This window comes from Lycorma delicatula, chromosome 2 (assembly GCF_047948215.1).
Source record: "Lycorma delicatula isolate Av1 chromosome 2, ASM4794821v1, whole genome shotgun sequence".
Lineage (NCBI taxonomy): Eukaryota > Metazoa > Arthropoda > Insecta > Hemiptera > Fulgoridae > Lycorma > Lycorma delicatula.
This window is the reverse complement of record NC_134456.1, coordinates 43,468,879-43,488,734: the sequence shown is the minus strand read 5'-3', so window position 1 is coordinate 43,488,734 and position 19,856 is coordinate 43,468,879. Positions and strand designations below refer to the sequence as shown.

General features: G+C 31.6%; 1 protein-coding gene across 7 annotated transcripts in view; it reads right to left on the bottom strand.

Moving 5' to 3' along the window:
- vari (MAGUK p55 subfamily member vari) overlaps positions 1–19,856 on the bottom strand; it is a 287,390-nt gene that overhangs the window by 21,885 nt on the left and 245,649 nt on the right. For 6 of the 7 annotated variants that reach the window (XM_075355204.1, XM_075355203.1, XM_075355202.1 and 3 more), the window contains 5 exons: positions 16,211–16,369; positions 10,096–10,306; positions 9,385–9,587; positions 7,295–7,426; positions 5,465–5,539 (listed from right to left, as the gene is read on the bottom strand). In XM_075355204.1, the coding sequence (XP_075211319.1) occupies positions 5,465–5,539; positions 7,295–7,426; positions 9,385–9,587; positions 10,096–10,306; positions 16,211–16,369 (780 nt within the window). The remainder of the gene's footprint in view (positions 1–5,464; positions 5,540–7,294; positions 7,427–9,384; positions 9,588–10,095; positions 10,307–16,210; positions 16,370–19,856) is intronic. The other variant, XM_075355205.1, reaches the window with a different exon arrangement.

Here is a 19,856-nt window from a genome sequence, read left to right as displayed (position 1 = left end):
GTAATAAATAAATAATTTACTGCACTTGCATTGTTCATGCATATGTTCTTGCTAGCATACAGAAGGGTAATTACAAAAATATTTACGGCTGAGAAAAATTTATGATCATATTCGAAAGCAGCACCCAAAATTATAAGAGATTTAGCAAACATTAATCATGTAACAAAATCTTTGTTAACCAATGTTATTATCAAGATTCAATTGCAAATAACTGTTATTTTATTGATACATAGACAGCGTTACTAGTTTGTGAATGCAACAATTAAATGAAATGGAAAGGTTAGACAGCGCAATTAAAAAATAATAATAATCACACAACAATAATGGAGGCGCCTTCCTTGGTAAAATATTCCGGAGGTAAAATAGTCCCCCGTTCGGATCTCCGGGTGGGGACTACTAAGGAAGGGGGTCACCAGAAAACTAAAAAATAACATTCTACGAGTCAGAGCATGGAATGTTAGAAGCTTGAAAAAGGTTGGTAGGTTAGAAAATTTAAAAAGGGAAATGGGTAGGATGAAGGTGGATATAGTAGGAATTAGTGAGGTTCGGTGGGAAGAGGAAGGCGACTTTTGGACAGGTAATTTTAGAGTAATTAACTCAGCGTCAAATAATGGGCAGGCAGGAGTAAGTTTGGTGATGAACAAGAAGATAGGGAGGAGAGTGGAGTATTTCAAGACGCATAGCAATAGAATCATTGTAATAAGGATAAAATAAAAACCTAAACCGACAACAATTGTTAACGTCTATATGCCTACAAGCGCACATGATGATGATGAGGTAGAGTGTGTATACGAAGAGACTGATGAAGCAATTAAACACGTAAAAGGAGATGAAAATTTAATAATAGTTGGAGATTGGAATGCAAGCATTGGAAAAGGCAAGGAAGGAAATATAGTGGGTGAATACGGGCTGGGCAAAAGGAATGAAAGAGGGGACCGACTTATAGAGTTTTGCACGAAGTATAATTTAGTAATTGCCAACACCCAATTTAAAAATCATAATAGAAGAATATACACTTGGAAAAAGCCAGGCGATACTGCAAGGTATCAGATAGATTATATAATGGTTAAGCAAAGATTTAGAAATCAACTCGTTGACTGCAAAACTTACCCTGGAGCAGACATTGATAGCGACCATAATTTGGTGATAATGAAATGTAGATTGGGGTTTAAAAACCTGAAGAAAAGTTGTCAGATGAATCGGTGGAATTTAGAGAAGCTTGAGGAAGAGGAGGTAAAGAGGATTTTTGAGGAGGACATCGCAAGAGGTCTGAGTAAAAAAGATAAGGTAGAAAATGTAGAAGAAAAATGGGAGAATGTTAAAAATGAAATTATTAAATCAGCAGAAGTGAACTTAGGCGGAACAAAGGGAACTGGTAGAAGACCTTGGGTTTCAGACGATATATTGCAGCTGATGGATGAACGTAGAAAATATAAGAATGCTAGTGATGAAGAAAGTAAAAGGAACTACCGACAATTAAGAAATGCTGTAAACAGGAAGTGCAAACTAGCGAAAGAAGAGTGGATTAAAGAAAAGTGTTCAGAAGTGGAAAGAGAAATGAACATTGGTAAAATAGACGGGGCATACAGGAAAGTTAAGGAAAATTTTGGGGTACATAAATTAAAATCTAATAATGTGTTAAACAAAGATGGTACACCTATATATAATACGAAAGGTAAAGTCGATAGATGGGTGGAATATATTGAAGAGTTATACGGAGGAAATTAATTAGAAAATGGTTTTATAGAGGAAGAAGAGGAAGTTGAGGAGGATGAAATGGGAGAAACAATACTGAGATCTGAATTTAAGAGAGCATTAAATGGCAGAAAGGCTCCTGGAATAGACGGAATACCTGTAGAATTACTGCGCACTGCAGGTGAGGAAGCGATTGGTAGATTATACAAACTGGTGTGCAATATTTATGAAAAAGGGGAATTTCCATCAGACTTCAAAAAACGTGTTATAGTAATGATACCAAAGAAAGCAGGGGCAGATAAATGTGAAGAATACAGAACAATTAGTTTAACTAGTCATGCATCAAAAATCTTAACTAGAATTCTATACAGAAGAATTGAGAGGAGAGTGGAAGAAGTGTTAGGAGAAGACCAATTTGGTTTCAGGAAAAGTATAGGGACAAGGGAAGCAATTTTAGGCCTCAGATTAATAGTAGAAGGAAGATTAAAGAAAAACAAACCAACATACTTGGCGTTTATAGACCTAGAAAAGGCATTCGATAACGTAGACTGGAATAAAATGTTCAGCATTTTAAAAAAATTAGGGTTCCAATATAGAGATAGAAGAACAATTGCTAACATGTACAGGAACCAAACAGCAACAGTAGCAATTGAAGAACATAAGAAAGAAGCCGTAATAAGAAAGGGAGTCCGACAAGGGTGTTCCCTGTCTCCGTTACTTTTTAATCTTTACATGGAACTAGCAGTTAACGATGTTAAAGAACAATTTAGATTCGGAGTAACAGTACAAGGTGAAAAGATAAAGATGCTACGATTTGCTGATGATATAGTAATTCTAGCCGAGAGTAAAAAGGATTTAGAAGAAACAATGAACGGTATAGATGAAGTCCTACGCAAGAACTATCGCATGAAAATAAACAAGAATAAAACAAAAGTAATGAAATGTAGTAGAAATAACAAAGATGGACCGCTGAATGTGAAAATAGGAGGAGAAAAGATTATGGAGGTAGAAGAATTTTGTTATTTGGGAAGTAGAATTACTAAAGATGGACGAAGCAGGAGCGATATAAAATGCCGAATAGCACAAGCTAAACGAGCCTTCAGTAAGAAATATAAGTTGTTTAAATCAAAAATTAATTTAAATGTCAGGAAAAGATTTTTGAAAGTGTATGTTTGGAGTGTCGCTTTATATGGAAGTGAAACTTGGACAATCGGAGTATCTGAGAAGAAAAGGTTAGAAGCTTTTGAAATGTGGTGCTATAGGAGAATGTTAAAAATCAGATGGGTGGATAAAGTGACAAATGAGGAGGTATTGCGGCAAATAGATGAAGAAAGAAGCATTTGGAAAAATATAGTTAAAAGAAGAGACAGACTTATAGGCCACATACTAAGGCATCCTGGAATAGTCGCTTTAATTTTGGAAGGACAGGTAGAAGGGAAAAATTATGTAGGCAGGCCACGTTTGGAATATGTAAAACAAATTGTTAGGGATGTAGGATGTAGAGGGTATACTGAAATGAAACGACTAGCACTAGATAGGGAATCTTGGAGAGCTGCATCAAACCAGTCAAATGACTGAAGACAAAAAAAAAATAATCAAATTAAGACTTTTGTTACTCGTTAATCAATAAAGTACTGTATGATTAATATTTAGATTATGTCTGAGAAGTTCCCATATCCCTAGAAAAATATACATTGTGAAATTAGTATACATTTTAAACATGTTTACTTACAAATTATTTTCCCGATGGATCTGTGTATGAAGCATAATGCTGAACATAGAGCTGTGCATTTGCAGATCCTTCTTTATGTTACAAAGTATTTCTAAGGTTATGGTTCAAAAGGCTTCCTCCACACTGTTACGTAATTCTTCATTTCTTGCATATAATACTGTGGCAACTTCTGACTGATAATCCAATTATGCTACATCCTTGACAGTTTTTCTTCTACTATTTCAGATAACATTTTCAATACAGTGATATTTTTTTCATTAGTTGAGGTCGACAGGTGCCTCTATGAATGTCATTTTCAATACTAATATTGGCAAACAGTTATGCCAATCGTAAATCACCATTTTCTTTACTGTATATTCACCACATGCTCATTCAAGCAATGTTGATGTCTGACTCTTAACAGTAATATTTTAGCAAAGCACAAAATTAGATGTGTGCTATTCAATTCACTGTGACATGCATGATACAAAACAAACAACTTTAGTATTGTTTTATGTGAAACACTTGTGTATATACAGGTGTTCATAAAATAATAATGGGGTTTTAAATGATTACAGCTTCAGAACAAATCATTGTACAGAGATTAACTATATGTTAAATAAAAGAGAAACACTCAAAGTTTCTACCTGTTCAGTAGATTTTGATGTGTGCTCTCTTAGTTGCCCTGCAGATGTCAAGACTATATTCAGTCTCTTCCAGTACATGGCAGAAAACATCTGGCATAATAGAAGAAACAGATTCATTGATCCTTTCAAACGGTTCAGATTTCGAACTTGAATCCAATATTTTTACATAATCCCAAATACAGAAATCCGTGGGGCTAGACAATCCACCCTTCTCATCCAACCCTTTGCCGAGTAAATGTTTCATTAAGAAAATCCTGCACAACTGTGGCAAAATTTGGAGTTCTAACTAACTGGAAAATGGAATTCTCCAGTATTTGGGGATGTTATATACCCTTCAACATAGCCAAGATGTTCCCCATTATCATTTTTCAGCAAAAAAGAAGGGACCAATAACTAACTCTATCTCGTCCAATAGTGCACCACACATTCACTGTCACACTGATATTTAATAACAGCATGTGAAGATTCAGTACTCCATATATAAACATTATGCCAATGTACTAATCCAGAAATATGAAATGTTGCTTCATCACTGAAACTTGTTTAAAAAATCATCATCCTGCTATAACCTACCGAGAATGTCTACAGTAAAACAAATTGGTTTACTTAGTCCTGAGAATATAGTTGTTCTAACACCTGAATTTTGTATACAGTGAAATGTACCATCTTTTTAACACATTGTGAATAGTTGTTTTAGAAATGCCCAACTGTCTAGAATACTTCCACACAGATTTCTTTAGGCTACACAAGAAACTTGTTCACACTTTTTCAATCATTTCACCAGACACTGATGGATGTCCAGGATGTGTTTGCTTCAACAGACTCCCCTGTTTCTTTGAATTGTTTGTCCCATCCCTAAATGTTATTTTTATAAGGAAGGATCTTCAGTGTATGCACAACGATATTCAAGCCTAACATATATAATTGACTTAAACATAGCGAGCCACAACACACACCTTTCACACGCATAAACTTTCAGCGTTTCTCTTTCATTTAACATATAGTTCACCTTTCTAAAATGCTCTGTTCTCAAGTTATAACTATTTAAAACGCTTTGTTCTAAAATGCTATGTTAAAATGCTTTGTTTAAAGCTATAACCATTTAAAACATCCTATTATTTTATGGACACACTGAATATGTTACTATAAATTACATGTGAATAGTATTATTAGCAAAAATAGGTAAAACTGTAGTAACCGTCAGCTTTCTTAATTAGAGGAATTAATCTTATTTAATATCCTACTTCTCTGGAATAGAAACTGAACTCTTGACATCTTTGTCTTTTAACACGTTTTGTAATATTATACAAAATTTATATTCATGTATATGTATGCAAAAAGAACCAGACAGAAAACCAAGTACTTCTTACAACTACTGAACTGATTTCAACATTCTTTATTAAAAACTTACCTCGTAAAGAGAAGCAAGAGATTCCAAAGTCCGTGCACGACGAGAACTGTACCTAATTGAGCTCTGACGATCAAACTAAACACACAGCACAACATAAAACATTCAGCATAAATCAAACAACAACAACATTAACAATATACTACCAAACAACATTTAACAACAAATATTTATAATATTTACATTAAATAATAAATTTATATAAAAAAAAATCTGTCAGTAGTTTTTTAGTGAAGGAACATACAATATTAAATTATATACATACAATAACTTATTTTGCAAGATTTGTTATGCTTATATAAAATACATAAGCGAGTGACACAATTAAAATGCATTTCAAGCACAGAAATAAAACTGGGTTTTAACCAGTTAAATAGACAAATAAATTAAAATTACCTTATAATGTCGACTGTATTTGTTATTTTAACTGTTTTTACAGGGCATATTACAATTTCTTCAAAGACTTATAAATAAAATAATTTTCTTTTATATAATATTTTAATTAAAAACAGAAAAATCTATAATTCTTTCTCAGTCAACTTCAATCTAAAAAATTTATATTAAATTTGTGTTACTTTTAAAATTTTAAAGAAACACTATGCATCATATTTCTTTTCACTAATATTTCTCTTAATATGAGTGTAAGTAAAAATATTTTTATTAAAAATCTAAAGAATTTAGAAAATGAAATAAATGCTTTTCTTAACAAAAAAAAAAAGAAAAGTCTATTACTGCTAGAGTTAGGAATCATTAGTCTTTAGCTATGTACTATTATTTGTACTATCATTAAAAAAAAATCAAATTAATCATAAAGAAAAGAATTAATTAACAGACTTGGCCTAATATTTTTTTTTTAAGGTAACAAAAAATTCATTAATTCCTTAATAATATATAAAATAGACTTAACAAATTTCTTATCATTTTCGATTTTTTATGCAATCACCAGTTATTTTTCACTTTTTACTTACTATATTTTTCACTTTAATACTAACAACACACCTGTTTATACTACCATATTTTATAAAAAGAGAATTAAATTAAAAATCGTTTGAAAAATTTTCCAATACAAATATATTTAAAGATGCATTAAAAAAAATAGTTTTACTTTCATAGAAAATCAAAAATAAATGTTTTTAATAAACTTTTTGATTAAATTCATATATTTTATATTGATAAAAACTGTTCATTAGTCAATATGTTTTATTAAAACCTTTATCTGTACAAGATAACCTTTATTTGTACTCAGAAAACGGTACAAAACTAAGGAAAAAACATTTCAGGTAGGTGAAATATTAACAATATTATTGTTCAATAAAAATTTATATATATAAAAAATTGTTTTAGCAAGACCCATTTTACAGATTGTTTTTTTTTTTTAATTATATAAGATGAAATACAAACTGTGTAAGATCATTAGTAGGAAATAAATAAAGTTTCTATACAGTTAAAAACATTTTTTGACTAAAAACTATTTTTTTATGTCTTCGCAAGTCAGCCTTAAAAAAAAAGTCTGCATTTTTGTACCTGTACAATGGAAACTTAGAAAAATGTTTGCTGAAAAAGCACTCGCTTCAAACCGTGGCTGAATTAAAATATATTTATAACAAATTTAGAACATTCCAGAAAAATAATATTTCAATTTGTACTCCAAATTTATATCAACACAAACTAACCAACATAATCATCATGCCCAATTTTATATTAATGAATCTGAACAAAATGTGAATGATTATTAACATCTATCCAAATTATAAATACGCAAAGAAAACCACAAATCCAATTAAAACAATAAATTTTATAAATTTTAAGATTAAATGTATAATAAAAACTCACTGCAAGATTTCTATTAGATGCACCAGTTGTTCGGCCAAAATCATATAACTGCTTTAATAACTCCATTCCAGGTGCTGCAATGAATATAACATATGGTCTGAATTCAGAAGAGTTGTGTAAAATCTTAAGCGACTGAAACAAAAATTAAAAAGGATTTCATATAACAAACATCGTTTATTCATTTCACTTTTTTCTTTCTATTTAAATAAATATTTTGAATTATTATTTGAAATGTTTGATACAAATTATTAATAACAGGTGTTCTATAAGATAATAGATTTTGAAAAAAAGAATTTGATTAAATATATATAACACCTTATGAAGCGAATGCTTAAAAATAAAAATATATTTTTTACTACTTTCATTGAAGTTTATTCATCTGAACAAATTTATAAATCATTGAACTTAGAACAAAAGTAAAATGAGACAAGAAAAATAATTGGTTTGGCAGCAAAGTATTTAAGTGGCTTGTGAACAATTCACTTCACTAAAATGTAGACTTCATTAGTTTCAAGGAACAGTATTATTTATTTCTAATAATTAATCTTATTAGAATATATGTTTTTTATTTGTTTTTTAATAAGTATTTTAAATACGATTATAAAACTATGAGGACTGAAAGTACAAACATTCTTCCTCTAATTTGATAAATTTAATTTCTTTTGCAAACATGTTTATAGAGCAAAGTTAATACAATACACTTTGATCATATATATAGTATTTCTCAAAAATGTAAGGACACCCCTTAAATTAAACATTACCGCTTCCTGCCCTTATACTTTTCCTAAACCAAACACTGCTAGACATTAGCCAAATAACCCTTGAAATGAGTAGTTTTTTAATACAAATTCAACCTACCGTTTATAGAAGTGATTGCAATTTATTTATATTAAAAAGGATGTAAAATGTAAGCCAAAATTTAATTTTAAAAAATTATTGCTCTACAACGGTAAACCCAGACTAATGAATTTTGTCATGAGTATAGGCTTGTAGGAAAGGCAGGCACCTTATGCTAGTCTCATTCCTTTTTTTTTAACGCATATGATATCTTGGTCGTGGCCCTTAACACATCTTTTTTTGAGCTCTTTTTATACAAAAAAAAATTCTGTTCTAATTTTGCTTGAGTTCATAATTGGTCCCATATTAATGCCAAACTACCACACCAATTTAATCAGGATCTGGGGAGTTGGTAGCACTGGCTAAACAGTTGATTCCTACCACTTTTCATTGTCTGGTGTCAATCTTTCTATAAGCATGTTTTAGTGGTAGATTTTGGGGAAATGGAAGAGTGACTTAAGCTATAGACAGACTGCAGACAGACTTAAATGTCGAAAGTCTGCATGGAACAGAGGGTAAAAAATTTAAAACAACTGGTACTGTCCTTGATGCTTTCTGTAAGAGTAAGCCTAGACTAAGCTCAAAAAGAACCGACCACAAAATTGTAAACATAAGTAAACAAGATCATAGAGCTAGTTTATCTGATCTTTAAGTGTAACAGTAGTTTGGACACCACCATAAGTGCTGAAAACTCTATGCCATCTCTTACGTAGCTTTTTGCATAAGGATATGCTGGGTTGAAGTCTTATATAGCCTTGCATAAATCTCTGCTTAATGAACAAGCTAAGAAAAGGAGAATGAAGCGGTGCTTCTTCTACTTACTTATTTTTCTCCTTTATAATTAGCACTTTTGCAGAGATCTCTGCTTCGTTGGAAAGTATATATGAAAATTTAAATTATAATATAGTTAAAAGATTCAAAATTTAGAAAGGTAGATCATAAAGGGTTCATTAAAGTAGTTTCAATAAAACAGAAAAGAGAAAAATTATAGCCATCGAAAAAGAAATAGAAACTATCAGAAATTCAAACATTAAGTTGAAAATAGAGAAGAGTGGTAATATTCTGCAGGAAAGACATGGTACACATCACGCAAGAACCTGTCTCACAACAGGTAACCGTATGATTATATGCAATTTAAAATATACAAATCATACATCGATATAGGCATATACCAACAAGAACTGAGTTAAGATAAAACAAAAAGTTCAAGTTTAAGAAATAAAAATGTTTGAATAAGTTTTATAAAAACTTACAGCAGGACTACAATCCAGAACACACATCTTCCCTTGGCGAATAATATCTCTTACGGTATCGAGACTGGTTCCGTACAGATGTCCATTATGTTCTCCATACTCTAAAAACTTGTGTTCTTTAATTTCTTGTTCCATTGTTTCTCGATCTACAAACCAATACGATCGACCATTTTCTTCCAGTTCTCTTTGAGGTCGTGAAGTTTCTATGACAAAGACAAATAATAATATAAATTAAAATTGCACAGATTATAAATATAAAATTAAATGATATGTACATAAATAAGATGTTTATATAATGAATATTAACATGTTTAACTATAGTTCAGGTAATGAGCGTTACCTGAGAATAGGCATTATATTCTCCCCACCTTGATTTTATCTAGTAATACAGATTTTAGGTAGCCTGTTAAAAAAGGTAAAATTTAATGTCAGTTTGATGAGATACTTTACCTATAGAGTTGGTATAATTGGAATGAAAACAAGATATATGTACAGCTCATAACACAAATAGTCCAACCACTGATTCACAGATAGTGTTAGAAGAGTGAAAGCTTGTAAGATGCAGATGTCCTTTAACGTACCAGTGGAAACATGAATAATGGGGTTTTGTAATACACAAAAATTACTTTCATTAAAAATAAAAAGAAATACTGCAGCCAACATGTTAAAATGGAAAATGTCTATTTATTAAAAATAATGGCAATATCTTACTCGGAACAACAGCTCCAAATTTTGCAGGATCACTATTTATCAGCCGGTTCTTTAGAGTTCTTCGCCCAACACCATGTGAACCAACAAGAGCCAAGGTATGTCTCACAAATGGTGGAGTCTGTTTAACTTCCTCATAAAGTAATAGTTCAGCTTTATCAAATTCATTGCTTGATTTTGACTGAAACATTGTTTTACGTTTCTTCTTCGAAATCTAAAAAAAAGAAGAGAAAGACATCAATAATTAAAACAATAACAAAAAAAAATTATGGAATGTATTACTTTAAACAAAAGTTTTTCAAACAGTTTGCTTATTTTTTTATTATTTATTTTTTTTACTAAATTACAACTGGTCTTTGAACTTGGTCTTTCAAACATAATTCATTCGTGGAAGTCCATCTGAAAATCGTGCAATAAACTCCAAAAAATAGGGGTTTCATTCAACATGCATAAAATTAAATAATTTTATCTTCAACAAGCTGAATGTACAGCGGAATATACACATCCTCAACACAATTTCCAAAACCCTAAACACAACTTCCTACAGTTACATTAAAAAAACTAACAGCCCTTTCAAAAAGAATAGAACATTTTTGTCTTTTAAAATACGAAGCTAACCAAAAGTCCACAAAACATTTATTAGACATGCGAATAAGCAATACTAATTTAAACACCACTAAGTAGCAGTATACATCCCTCATCAGACAGTACACCAAGTGGTTTGATATACAACAGATGTTTTTTTTTGATGGTGAGCAGTTTCCATTATCACCTTTGCTTGTGATTATATTTCATAATGCCTAATCTGCAAGTTAGAAGATCTGTACCAAATTCTGTAATAAAGTTGGTAAAATAACCATAAAACATACAAAATATTAGTGAGAACATCCAGTAATGTTGCTTTGGGTAAGACATAAAATTGTACTCCTCATAACTGATATGAGGAGTACATTTTAATTAAGGTCCAATTGGCTGTAGCTATGTAAATTTTGCATGGCTGTTGACATGTGCATGTGCCCTGGTTCCCGGCGTGCCTTGCACAAATGTAGACACCATTTGGAGTCAAAATGTCACTGTGTACAGTTTATATTGTGAAGTTGAAATGTTTCAAATAAGTGAGCAGCTTGCTGATTGTGAAATACAGTCTGTAATTCGTGTTTTGATCGCAAGGACCATGTCAGCAGTAGACATTCATCACCAGATATGCGAGGTTTACGGGCCTAAGTATGACTGACAGCAAAGTGTATAAATGGGTAAGACTGTTCAAGGATCAGCGGGACAATGTCGATGATGAACCAACCTTCTGTAATCAGAGGCAATTTGGTACGTAAAGTTGATACAAAAATTTGTGAAGACTGGCGATTCACAATTTCCACTTTGTCCCATAAGTTTCAAGGTCAAACCATACAAAATAATTTCTGAAATAATGCAGTTCAAAAAACTGTGCTCATAATAGGTTTCCAGGCTGCTTTCTGAAGAACACCAAAAAAGGAGAATGGTTAGTGCTTTAACATTTTTGACCCAATACAGTGGGGAAGATGAACTTTTGGACCACATTATCACAGGGACAAGACATGGGTTTCTTACATCACTTCAGCATCAATGTCGCAGTCAATGGAATGGCAACACACAACATTTCCAGTCAAAGTAAAAGCCAAACAGACAATGCCAACACGCAAGATTATGGCAACTGTGTTTTGGGATAGACTGGTGTCCTGTTAGTTGATTTTATGTCCAAACGGATAAAATAAACTAAGCTGTGTACTGCGAGACCTTGACAAAGTTCCGGTGTGCCATACAGAATAAGCGATGTGGCCTACTGTCATATGGAGTTTTGGTGCAGTATGACAATACACGACCTCATTCTGCTAATCAAACTCAGATTAACAGAGTTAATCAGATCTTCTGGATAGGAGCAAATGAACAACCCACCATACAGCCTGGACCTTGCGTCAAGTGATTACCAACTGTTCCACTACCTGAAGAAGTTTATTGGCAATTAATGGTTTGACACCAATGAAGAAATAAAAACAAACAATGGTTGAAGGTTGGTTCTCTTCACAGGCAGCTATTTTTGACGTGGGCATAAACAATTTAGTAAAACGCTATGATAAATGTTTAAATAAACAAGGCAAGTATGTAAAAAAGCTGCATAAAGTGTAAATAGTAAAATAAAAAAATTTTGACAGTATCTTCACTAGTTTTGTTTGTATTAAAAATGTGAAATAAAAAATGTTTTTTTTTAATATCATTACTAATTTTGTTTATATTAAAAAATGGACCTTACTTAAAAAATAGCCCTTGTAAAAATATTTTTAAAATCCCAAATATCTGTTGAACGTGAAGATGATAAACAATCAAAGCAACCATTTATTACTAGCATTACACCAAAAAATGTTGTTTGGAATGCGAATGAGGTCTTCCTTAATCCAGGGGTGGCACTGGTTGCCAAGGCATTCTCTGGTAAGATCTAAAGTTGTGGGATTAACATTATCACATTTCAGCGAGTTTTGTCACAATAATTGAGTACAAGATGGATTGCTCCAAAGTTCATGCCACCATTACCGAGTAACAAACAGAAACAGTACAAGGTCTGTCTGGAAAGTAATGTTACAAAGTCTACAAGTATGAAAAAAAAATTATTTACATAATACTAAGAATAATAATCCCTGTACATTAAAATTCTTCAAAATATTGTCCTTCTGCATCAATACACCTTTGACAACAGGATTTCCAATCTGTGAAGGCATCCTGAAAGGCCTGTTCAAGAAGTGTGTTCAAAGCCATTTCACAAGCTGCTTTCACGTCGTCAAGTGTTCCATAACGATGTCCTTTCAGGAGGAATTTCAAATGGGGAAACAAAACGAATTCTGCAGGAGCCAAATCGGGATTGTAGGGTGGCTGGGGCAGCATTGCCACATTAGATTTGGACAAGTAGCTGGTCACGGCGAAGGCAGTGTGGGCTGGCACATTGTCATGGTGAAGTTTCCATCGCCACTGATACCTGGTTTGACGTGCCAGATCCTTGCTCATAGTCTCTTGAGAACTTCTACATAAAATATATAGTTAACAGTTGTCTCAGAAGGTACAAACTCACAGTGGACGATTCCCCAATGTCAAAAGAAACACAATGAGCATGGTCTTGATATTTGACTTGCTGAGATGTGCCACTTGGCACTTTGCCTCTCTGTTTCGGGGTTGTATCCATGTTTCATCACCTGTGATAACATTGTCCAAAAAATGAGGTTCATTTTCATTCATTTCCAAAACATCTTGACAAATTTCCAGTCAGCGAGATTCTTGGTCGTCTCAAAATTCTTGGGATAAGCTTCACGTACACTTTTTTCATTTGCAAATCCTTGGTCACAATCTTGTGTACAATAGTTTTTGGAATATTTAACATGTAGGCCATTAAACGAAAGCTCATTCAATGGTCTGTTTGCAAAAATTCTTTCACACGAGTCACATATTTGTTGTTTGAGGAGGTTAACAGGCATCCAGCGCGGGCTTTATTGTCGATCTCTTCATGCTTTCCAAAAATGCCTTGTGCCATTTGTAGACTTACCTTTGTGATAAAAACTCATCTCAGAAGGCCTGTTGAACCATTTTTGCAGAAAATTTTTTGCTGCAAACTTGGCAAGTTTCACACAAAACTTGATTGCATGTCTGTGTTACAGTGAGCGCTGCATTGCGACTTGTACAAGAAATGAAACGGAGGCTTACAAAACTGCCCGTCCTTCACCTTCAAGAGCTTGAAGACAACTGAGCAAGCACTCACTCGGTAGTTGACGTTACACAACCATCGATCCCAGCAATGATAGAGCGTGCTGCAACATACAGTTGCTTCACAAAAAAAGTATGACTACTTTGGAGACAGACCTTGTATTGCATACATGTTTGCAATGAACTGAAAAACTGTATCAGACTGATCCAAATTTCTTTTTTAAGGTCATCATAGATGATTAAATTGAGTTTATGAATATGATCCTGGAATTAAGTGGCAATTACCCCAGTGGAAGAACCAGCTTCATATTGACTAAACGAATTCCGTAGAGTCAAATGTAACAATAATTCCTCATTGATCTACTTCTTCGATACTGACAGTATTATCCACAAGAAGGATAATCCCCCTCCTGGTTACATTATTCATGGAGAAATCTATCACATCACATTGATTTAAGATGGCTAAGGGAAGATAATGAGAAACATATTCTGGTTGTATTGAATACACTCATGAAAGAATGACTTTCATAGTACACTTTGTTAGCAGTAGAAGCATTGGTTGAGACAGTTCAAATCCTAGTAATGGCAGTTTACCTTTATACGAATGGGAATACTAGATCGTGAGGGTACCGGTGTTCTTTGGTGGTAGAGTTTGAATTAACCACACATCTTAGGAATGTTTGACCCGAGACTGTAAAAGACTTCACTTCATTTACATTCATACATTATCATCCTCATTCATCCTTTTAAGTAATACCTTACGGTGGTTCCAGAGGGTATACAGAAAAAGAGAGCAGAAGAATTGGTATTGATATTTGAGCTTCCAAAGGGACTATTTTTAAGGTAACTGCAGAAAATAAGATTCAGATAAGATGCAATTATAAACAACATTTTTGGCAGCTATATTCAAATTCTCTGTAGAATAAATGTGTGTTACTTAAGTAACTGTTGTATCTCAAAAGAAATTACCAAGACACAACACTAATCATCAAAAAGTAAATCAGAACCAGAAGAGAAAAACAAACAGATGTAAAACAGAAGTAAATTTATATAATGATAATTTGAGAAATCAAGTATGAAACAGTCATTTACAAAAAATTAACTAAAACATAATAATGGACTGATGAGGAGAGAAATATGCATACAGTACCATACACATGTCGATATAATTAGCTGAAAGGAAATAGCACAATATATACGTACCACTTGGCAATTTTTGGACTGAATTGCAAATATCTATGAAATGCTTTACAAAAGCAGAGCATATATAATAAATAAATTGTAATGTTCAAAGGGCTCTCCTTTTCCTGTTTAGCCTCTAGTAATTACTGTTCAGATAATACTTCAGAGGATGAATGAGAATGATATGTATGAGTGTAAATGAAGTGTAGTCTTGTACAGTCTCAGTTCGACCATTCCTGAGATGTGTGGTTAATTGAAACCCAACTACCAAAGAACACCGGTATCCACAATCTAGTATTCAAATCCATGTAAAAATAACTGACTTTACTAGGACTTGAGCTCTAGAACTCTCGAATTCCAAATCAGTTGATTTGGGAAGACGCGTTCACCATTAGACCAACCTGGGCGGCTAATGTTCAAAGGGCTAATTTGTTCCAATGTCACAGACCACTTGTATGTTGTTTACAACAGGATTTAAGTCCACTTACGATTTTTAATAGATCATCTAATCTAGTCTCATACCATTTTAAAATTGTTCAATCAACTTAGCACCAACTACTACCAAAGTATATGAATAACACAGGTAACAAAACACAAATTATTAAAAATTATACTTCTAAATGAATTTGAACTCAAGCGCTCCTATATATCACATTTATTCTCTAAAAGTTTTATTTTTGCAGTTGCAAATTTTCCATTTCATTCAAAACACAATTAAAAGTTTTATTTTTGCAGTTGCAAATTTTCCATTTCATTCAAAACACAATTAAAAGTTTTAAGTCACACAAGGTGTTAAAAAAAAATAACTAACTTGGTTATTTACAGTCTCACATAAAAACCATCTACAATTTTAATATGTTCTTACATTTTTGACATATACTATTGAATCTATGTAAGAAGGTATATGCTGTTTATAAGCATATGACTATACAGTCGGTTAGACTGTATAGTCACCTTATTGATTAATAAATTAAAAAAGAAATGGGCAAGTGACAAATTATTAAATTTAAAATTTGCTACTGCAAACATAAAACCATACTTTATTTTTTTACAAAAAAAAACAAAAAAACATGAAAGTGATAAAGTTATATAAAATCATACAAAACGGTATTATTCCTTCTTATACAGAAGATAAAAGAAAAAACTGAGAATATCAACTGTATTTAAAAGAAAGAATTAATTTTACAAAACTATTTATAAAGATAATATTTACCCGAGTGCCACATATACTAATCTTGTGAACATAATCTGCTTCGGGTTTAACAAATGCTTTCCTTCTTTCTTCTAATTCTTGTGATGGAATAAGACCAATTGGACCATTCCTATCCCATTTTCTAGCCTGCCACCAATTTGGATCCTTTTGATTCAGTATCTACAAGAAAATAAAAATAAAGGTTAATATAATTAGTATTTAGGAGTTCAAAGACTTAAGCACAAATAATTAATTTTGAGCATATATGTATTATAATTATCTTGATAGTTGGTGCTATAGAATTCCCATGCAAAAAGTTGATAGTTCAGGATCTAGCCAAATTAAGTCACATTTTATTAGCTATAAAATATCAAGGTATTAAAAATATTAAACTATTTTGCACTTAAGGTAGTTGTTTACGCCGTTTAGCGTAAAGTCGTTTTATTCCAATGAATTCAAGGTTATGGTGTTAGCTCATTTCTATCACGCATTATTTCATTGCTGTTTAATCTTAATGTATATATTAGGCTTAGTGTTTTTTTATTCTCAACCAATTTCAATATTGTCATAGTTCCTAGAAGTCTATTTCTCTTTGTCGGTTCTGATGTCATTTCTTCAACTTGTGTATTCAGATTATTTTTGTTATGTCTTCGGTCTCGAATTCCAACACGTTCTCTATAATCGTTCTCGTACTAACACTAAGACACTACTCTTGTTGCCAACACACACACTCTCCTGTTCACTGCATAGCTGTGGTTTCCCCCTCCTTTCGTTCACGCCATCTTTTCGGCAGAGTTGACCAGACATTCACAATGTAAACACGTCTTTACGTTTCGCTCTCAAGATTTGTGCTAATCTCATCATCACCTCCATACTCGCATGCACGATGCGGTATTCCTGTGTCAAAAATATTTTCTAGTTCTACTCGTCAGTTTTTTGTGATTTCACAGTTTTCTATGTTCGTCCAGCCTTGTTTCTTCGTTAAGTTATTCTTCAAATTCACTATATTACGTTTCTCCTGAAAGTGCTTCAATTACTACAAACTGCCATTTCTATCGACGTCGAATCTTCTCGAATCGCAGATTTTATTTTCCTCGATTCAGAATCTCCAACCTCGTTGCTACATATCTACTACGTATTAGTCTAACTCTACACCACGTCTCACCTGATACACCACGGCGGAATACGCTCAGGAATTTACTGTATGTATTCGTTTTACCTTCTTTCACAAGTTCGTCTCTTACAAATATTTGTGTGCTACAGGCAAGTTCAGTTTTTCATTATTTATTACGTTTAAACAGTTATTTTATCAGTAAAAATATGTGGAACATTCAGTTCATCGTACCTTACGCATTTTCACTTTCAAGTGTAGTTCACAAAACCATTTACTCACTTAAGTACTGTTACTTACATAAGGTTGAGTCTTTGTTCAGCTGCAACCTATTTCACGTGCTTTATTAATTTCAATTGTGTAGTTATGATAATTAACTCTACAATTTAATCTCGTATCTTGTTAATCGCCGAGATTAATCCTGGACTTATTCTTATTTTTATATCTTATCCTCGAATTAATCCTATTCTTGAACTGTGTTCATAATCCTGCTCTAAAATTAACCCAAAACAATTTGTTCCTGATGTGCAATTATGTTTTAGGACTTTGTAATTTATATTTTTCAAGAAAGCTTACTAGCAAAGGAACTCTATTTATATGTTCATTAATTTCAATTGGATTATTGTAACTACTTTTGTACTATAAAATTATTGTGTTCTTTTTCTGCGTTAAACTAGAATTGCATTTTTATATTATTTAATGCTAAGTTCGTTGGTCATAAATCAGGAAAGGCCAGTGCCAATTAAGATTTACTGTAATTTATTTTGTATAAGTAATGACATTTGTTCATTCCTAATTTTCAATATTACTGCATTTATCAGCAATGCAATAGTTTTTCAGACATACTATGTTTATTGATGTTATATTTTTCTAAATTTATAATTAAAATTAAGGTGTTTCATGTTCTCGTGTTTGCAGGCTTTATTAAAAATGTGTATTTAAAATGTATATTCATGTATTTTTTCATTTAATATTATTGCTATGCTGATTTCATTTGATATTCTTATGTATCATTAAATTATGTTATTTTCATAATTTCTTTTTAGTTTTTAAGGTTATGATTTAACTTAAGTTGTTTTTCTTTCTCATTAAAGTCCAATTTCTTTTGGCAAATATGAGCTGTGTTTTTTTAGTTAACTTTACCCAACAGTAGTATTGTTTGTTATTATAAATACAAGAAGATGACATAAAATTAAATATATTAGAAAAATATTACATATTTAAATAAAAATAAAATTTCAATTCGATAAACAAGACAGTGTTTGAGGGAGATATTCTTATAAAAACTGTTAACACATAGCAGCATATGTGTAAATTAATCCACAATTATTGCTATTTTAGTATCTTTATTACACAATAACATAAATATTTCAATCTTGATTGAAGAGGTTTGCAGGGTCCGCTGAAGGAACTTTCAAGAATAATTAAGGTAAGATATGTCATGTCTTAACTCAATATTCTGTACTAGGTGGTTTATTTATAGAATTTAAATTTTATTTCGCAGTACAGAAGAATAATATGAATCTTAAAAAGATTAACTTCAGTAAAGTAATACACATATACATAAAAATATTTTGTTGTAATATATACATATAGAGTACAGTACTGTATGTGTGGCTAGCCATATAAGAATCTTTTTTTTAATTTTTATAACTACATATTGTTATATGTTTACAATTTTAATGTTTTACGTTTAATGTGTGATTTTTTAAAAAGGAAAAATTTTATTAACTGATGATGAGGTAAACCCTTGAAAATGCTTTTATGAACTAATAATAAGCATGAGGTAAGAAGCATTATTGAATTCTGTGCTTTTGGTGGTAAACTGTTTTATACTTTTGTCTTTGACATAATAAGTATAGAGAGGAATATGGATAAATACAATAACAAAAGAATTGATTTTGCTAAGTTAATAAATTACAACATATATTTATAAGAGTATAGGTGTGTGATAACTGTGCCATGCGTCGGCATGTTTATTTTTCCAAATTTCAAAAAAATTTTTTTTTAAATATATATATCAAAGACAACACACAATAATAGAGAAAAAATCAAATATATTGCTAATAGTTAAGTTTGGCGGAATCCTGCATAATCAGTTGGTACGGTATGTAATTCTACAACTATATGAAAAATAAGAAAATTTTTTTTTTAATTTTAATTTTATGATTGCTAGATTTTATGTATTCATTCATGTTTTTATTTTTGCATATAATTATAGAATTATGTACCAACTGATAATGTGGGATTCCATGAAAGTTAACTGGTAATATATTAAATTCTTTTGTGAATGGTGTTTGTTCTTTACAATTATTATTTTGACATTTATTGGCACAGTGGAAGTATTAATGAAATATTTGAATTTTCAGAAAATTATATAAATATATACATACACTTCATTATGGGTTTATCTGAACAATTCACACAAAAAGATGTCAGAATAAGGAGTTGCATACTCCTTATTGATTGAACAATCAATTTAATAATAAACCTGTAATTTAGAAATGAGTAGCCATTTAAATAAGCAGATGATTAGTATAAATTATATGAATGATT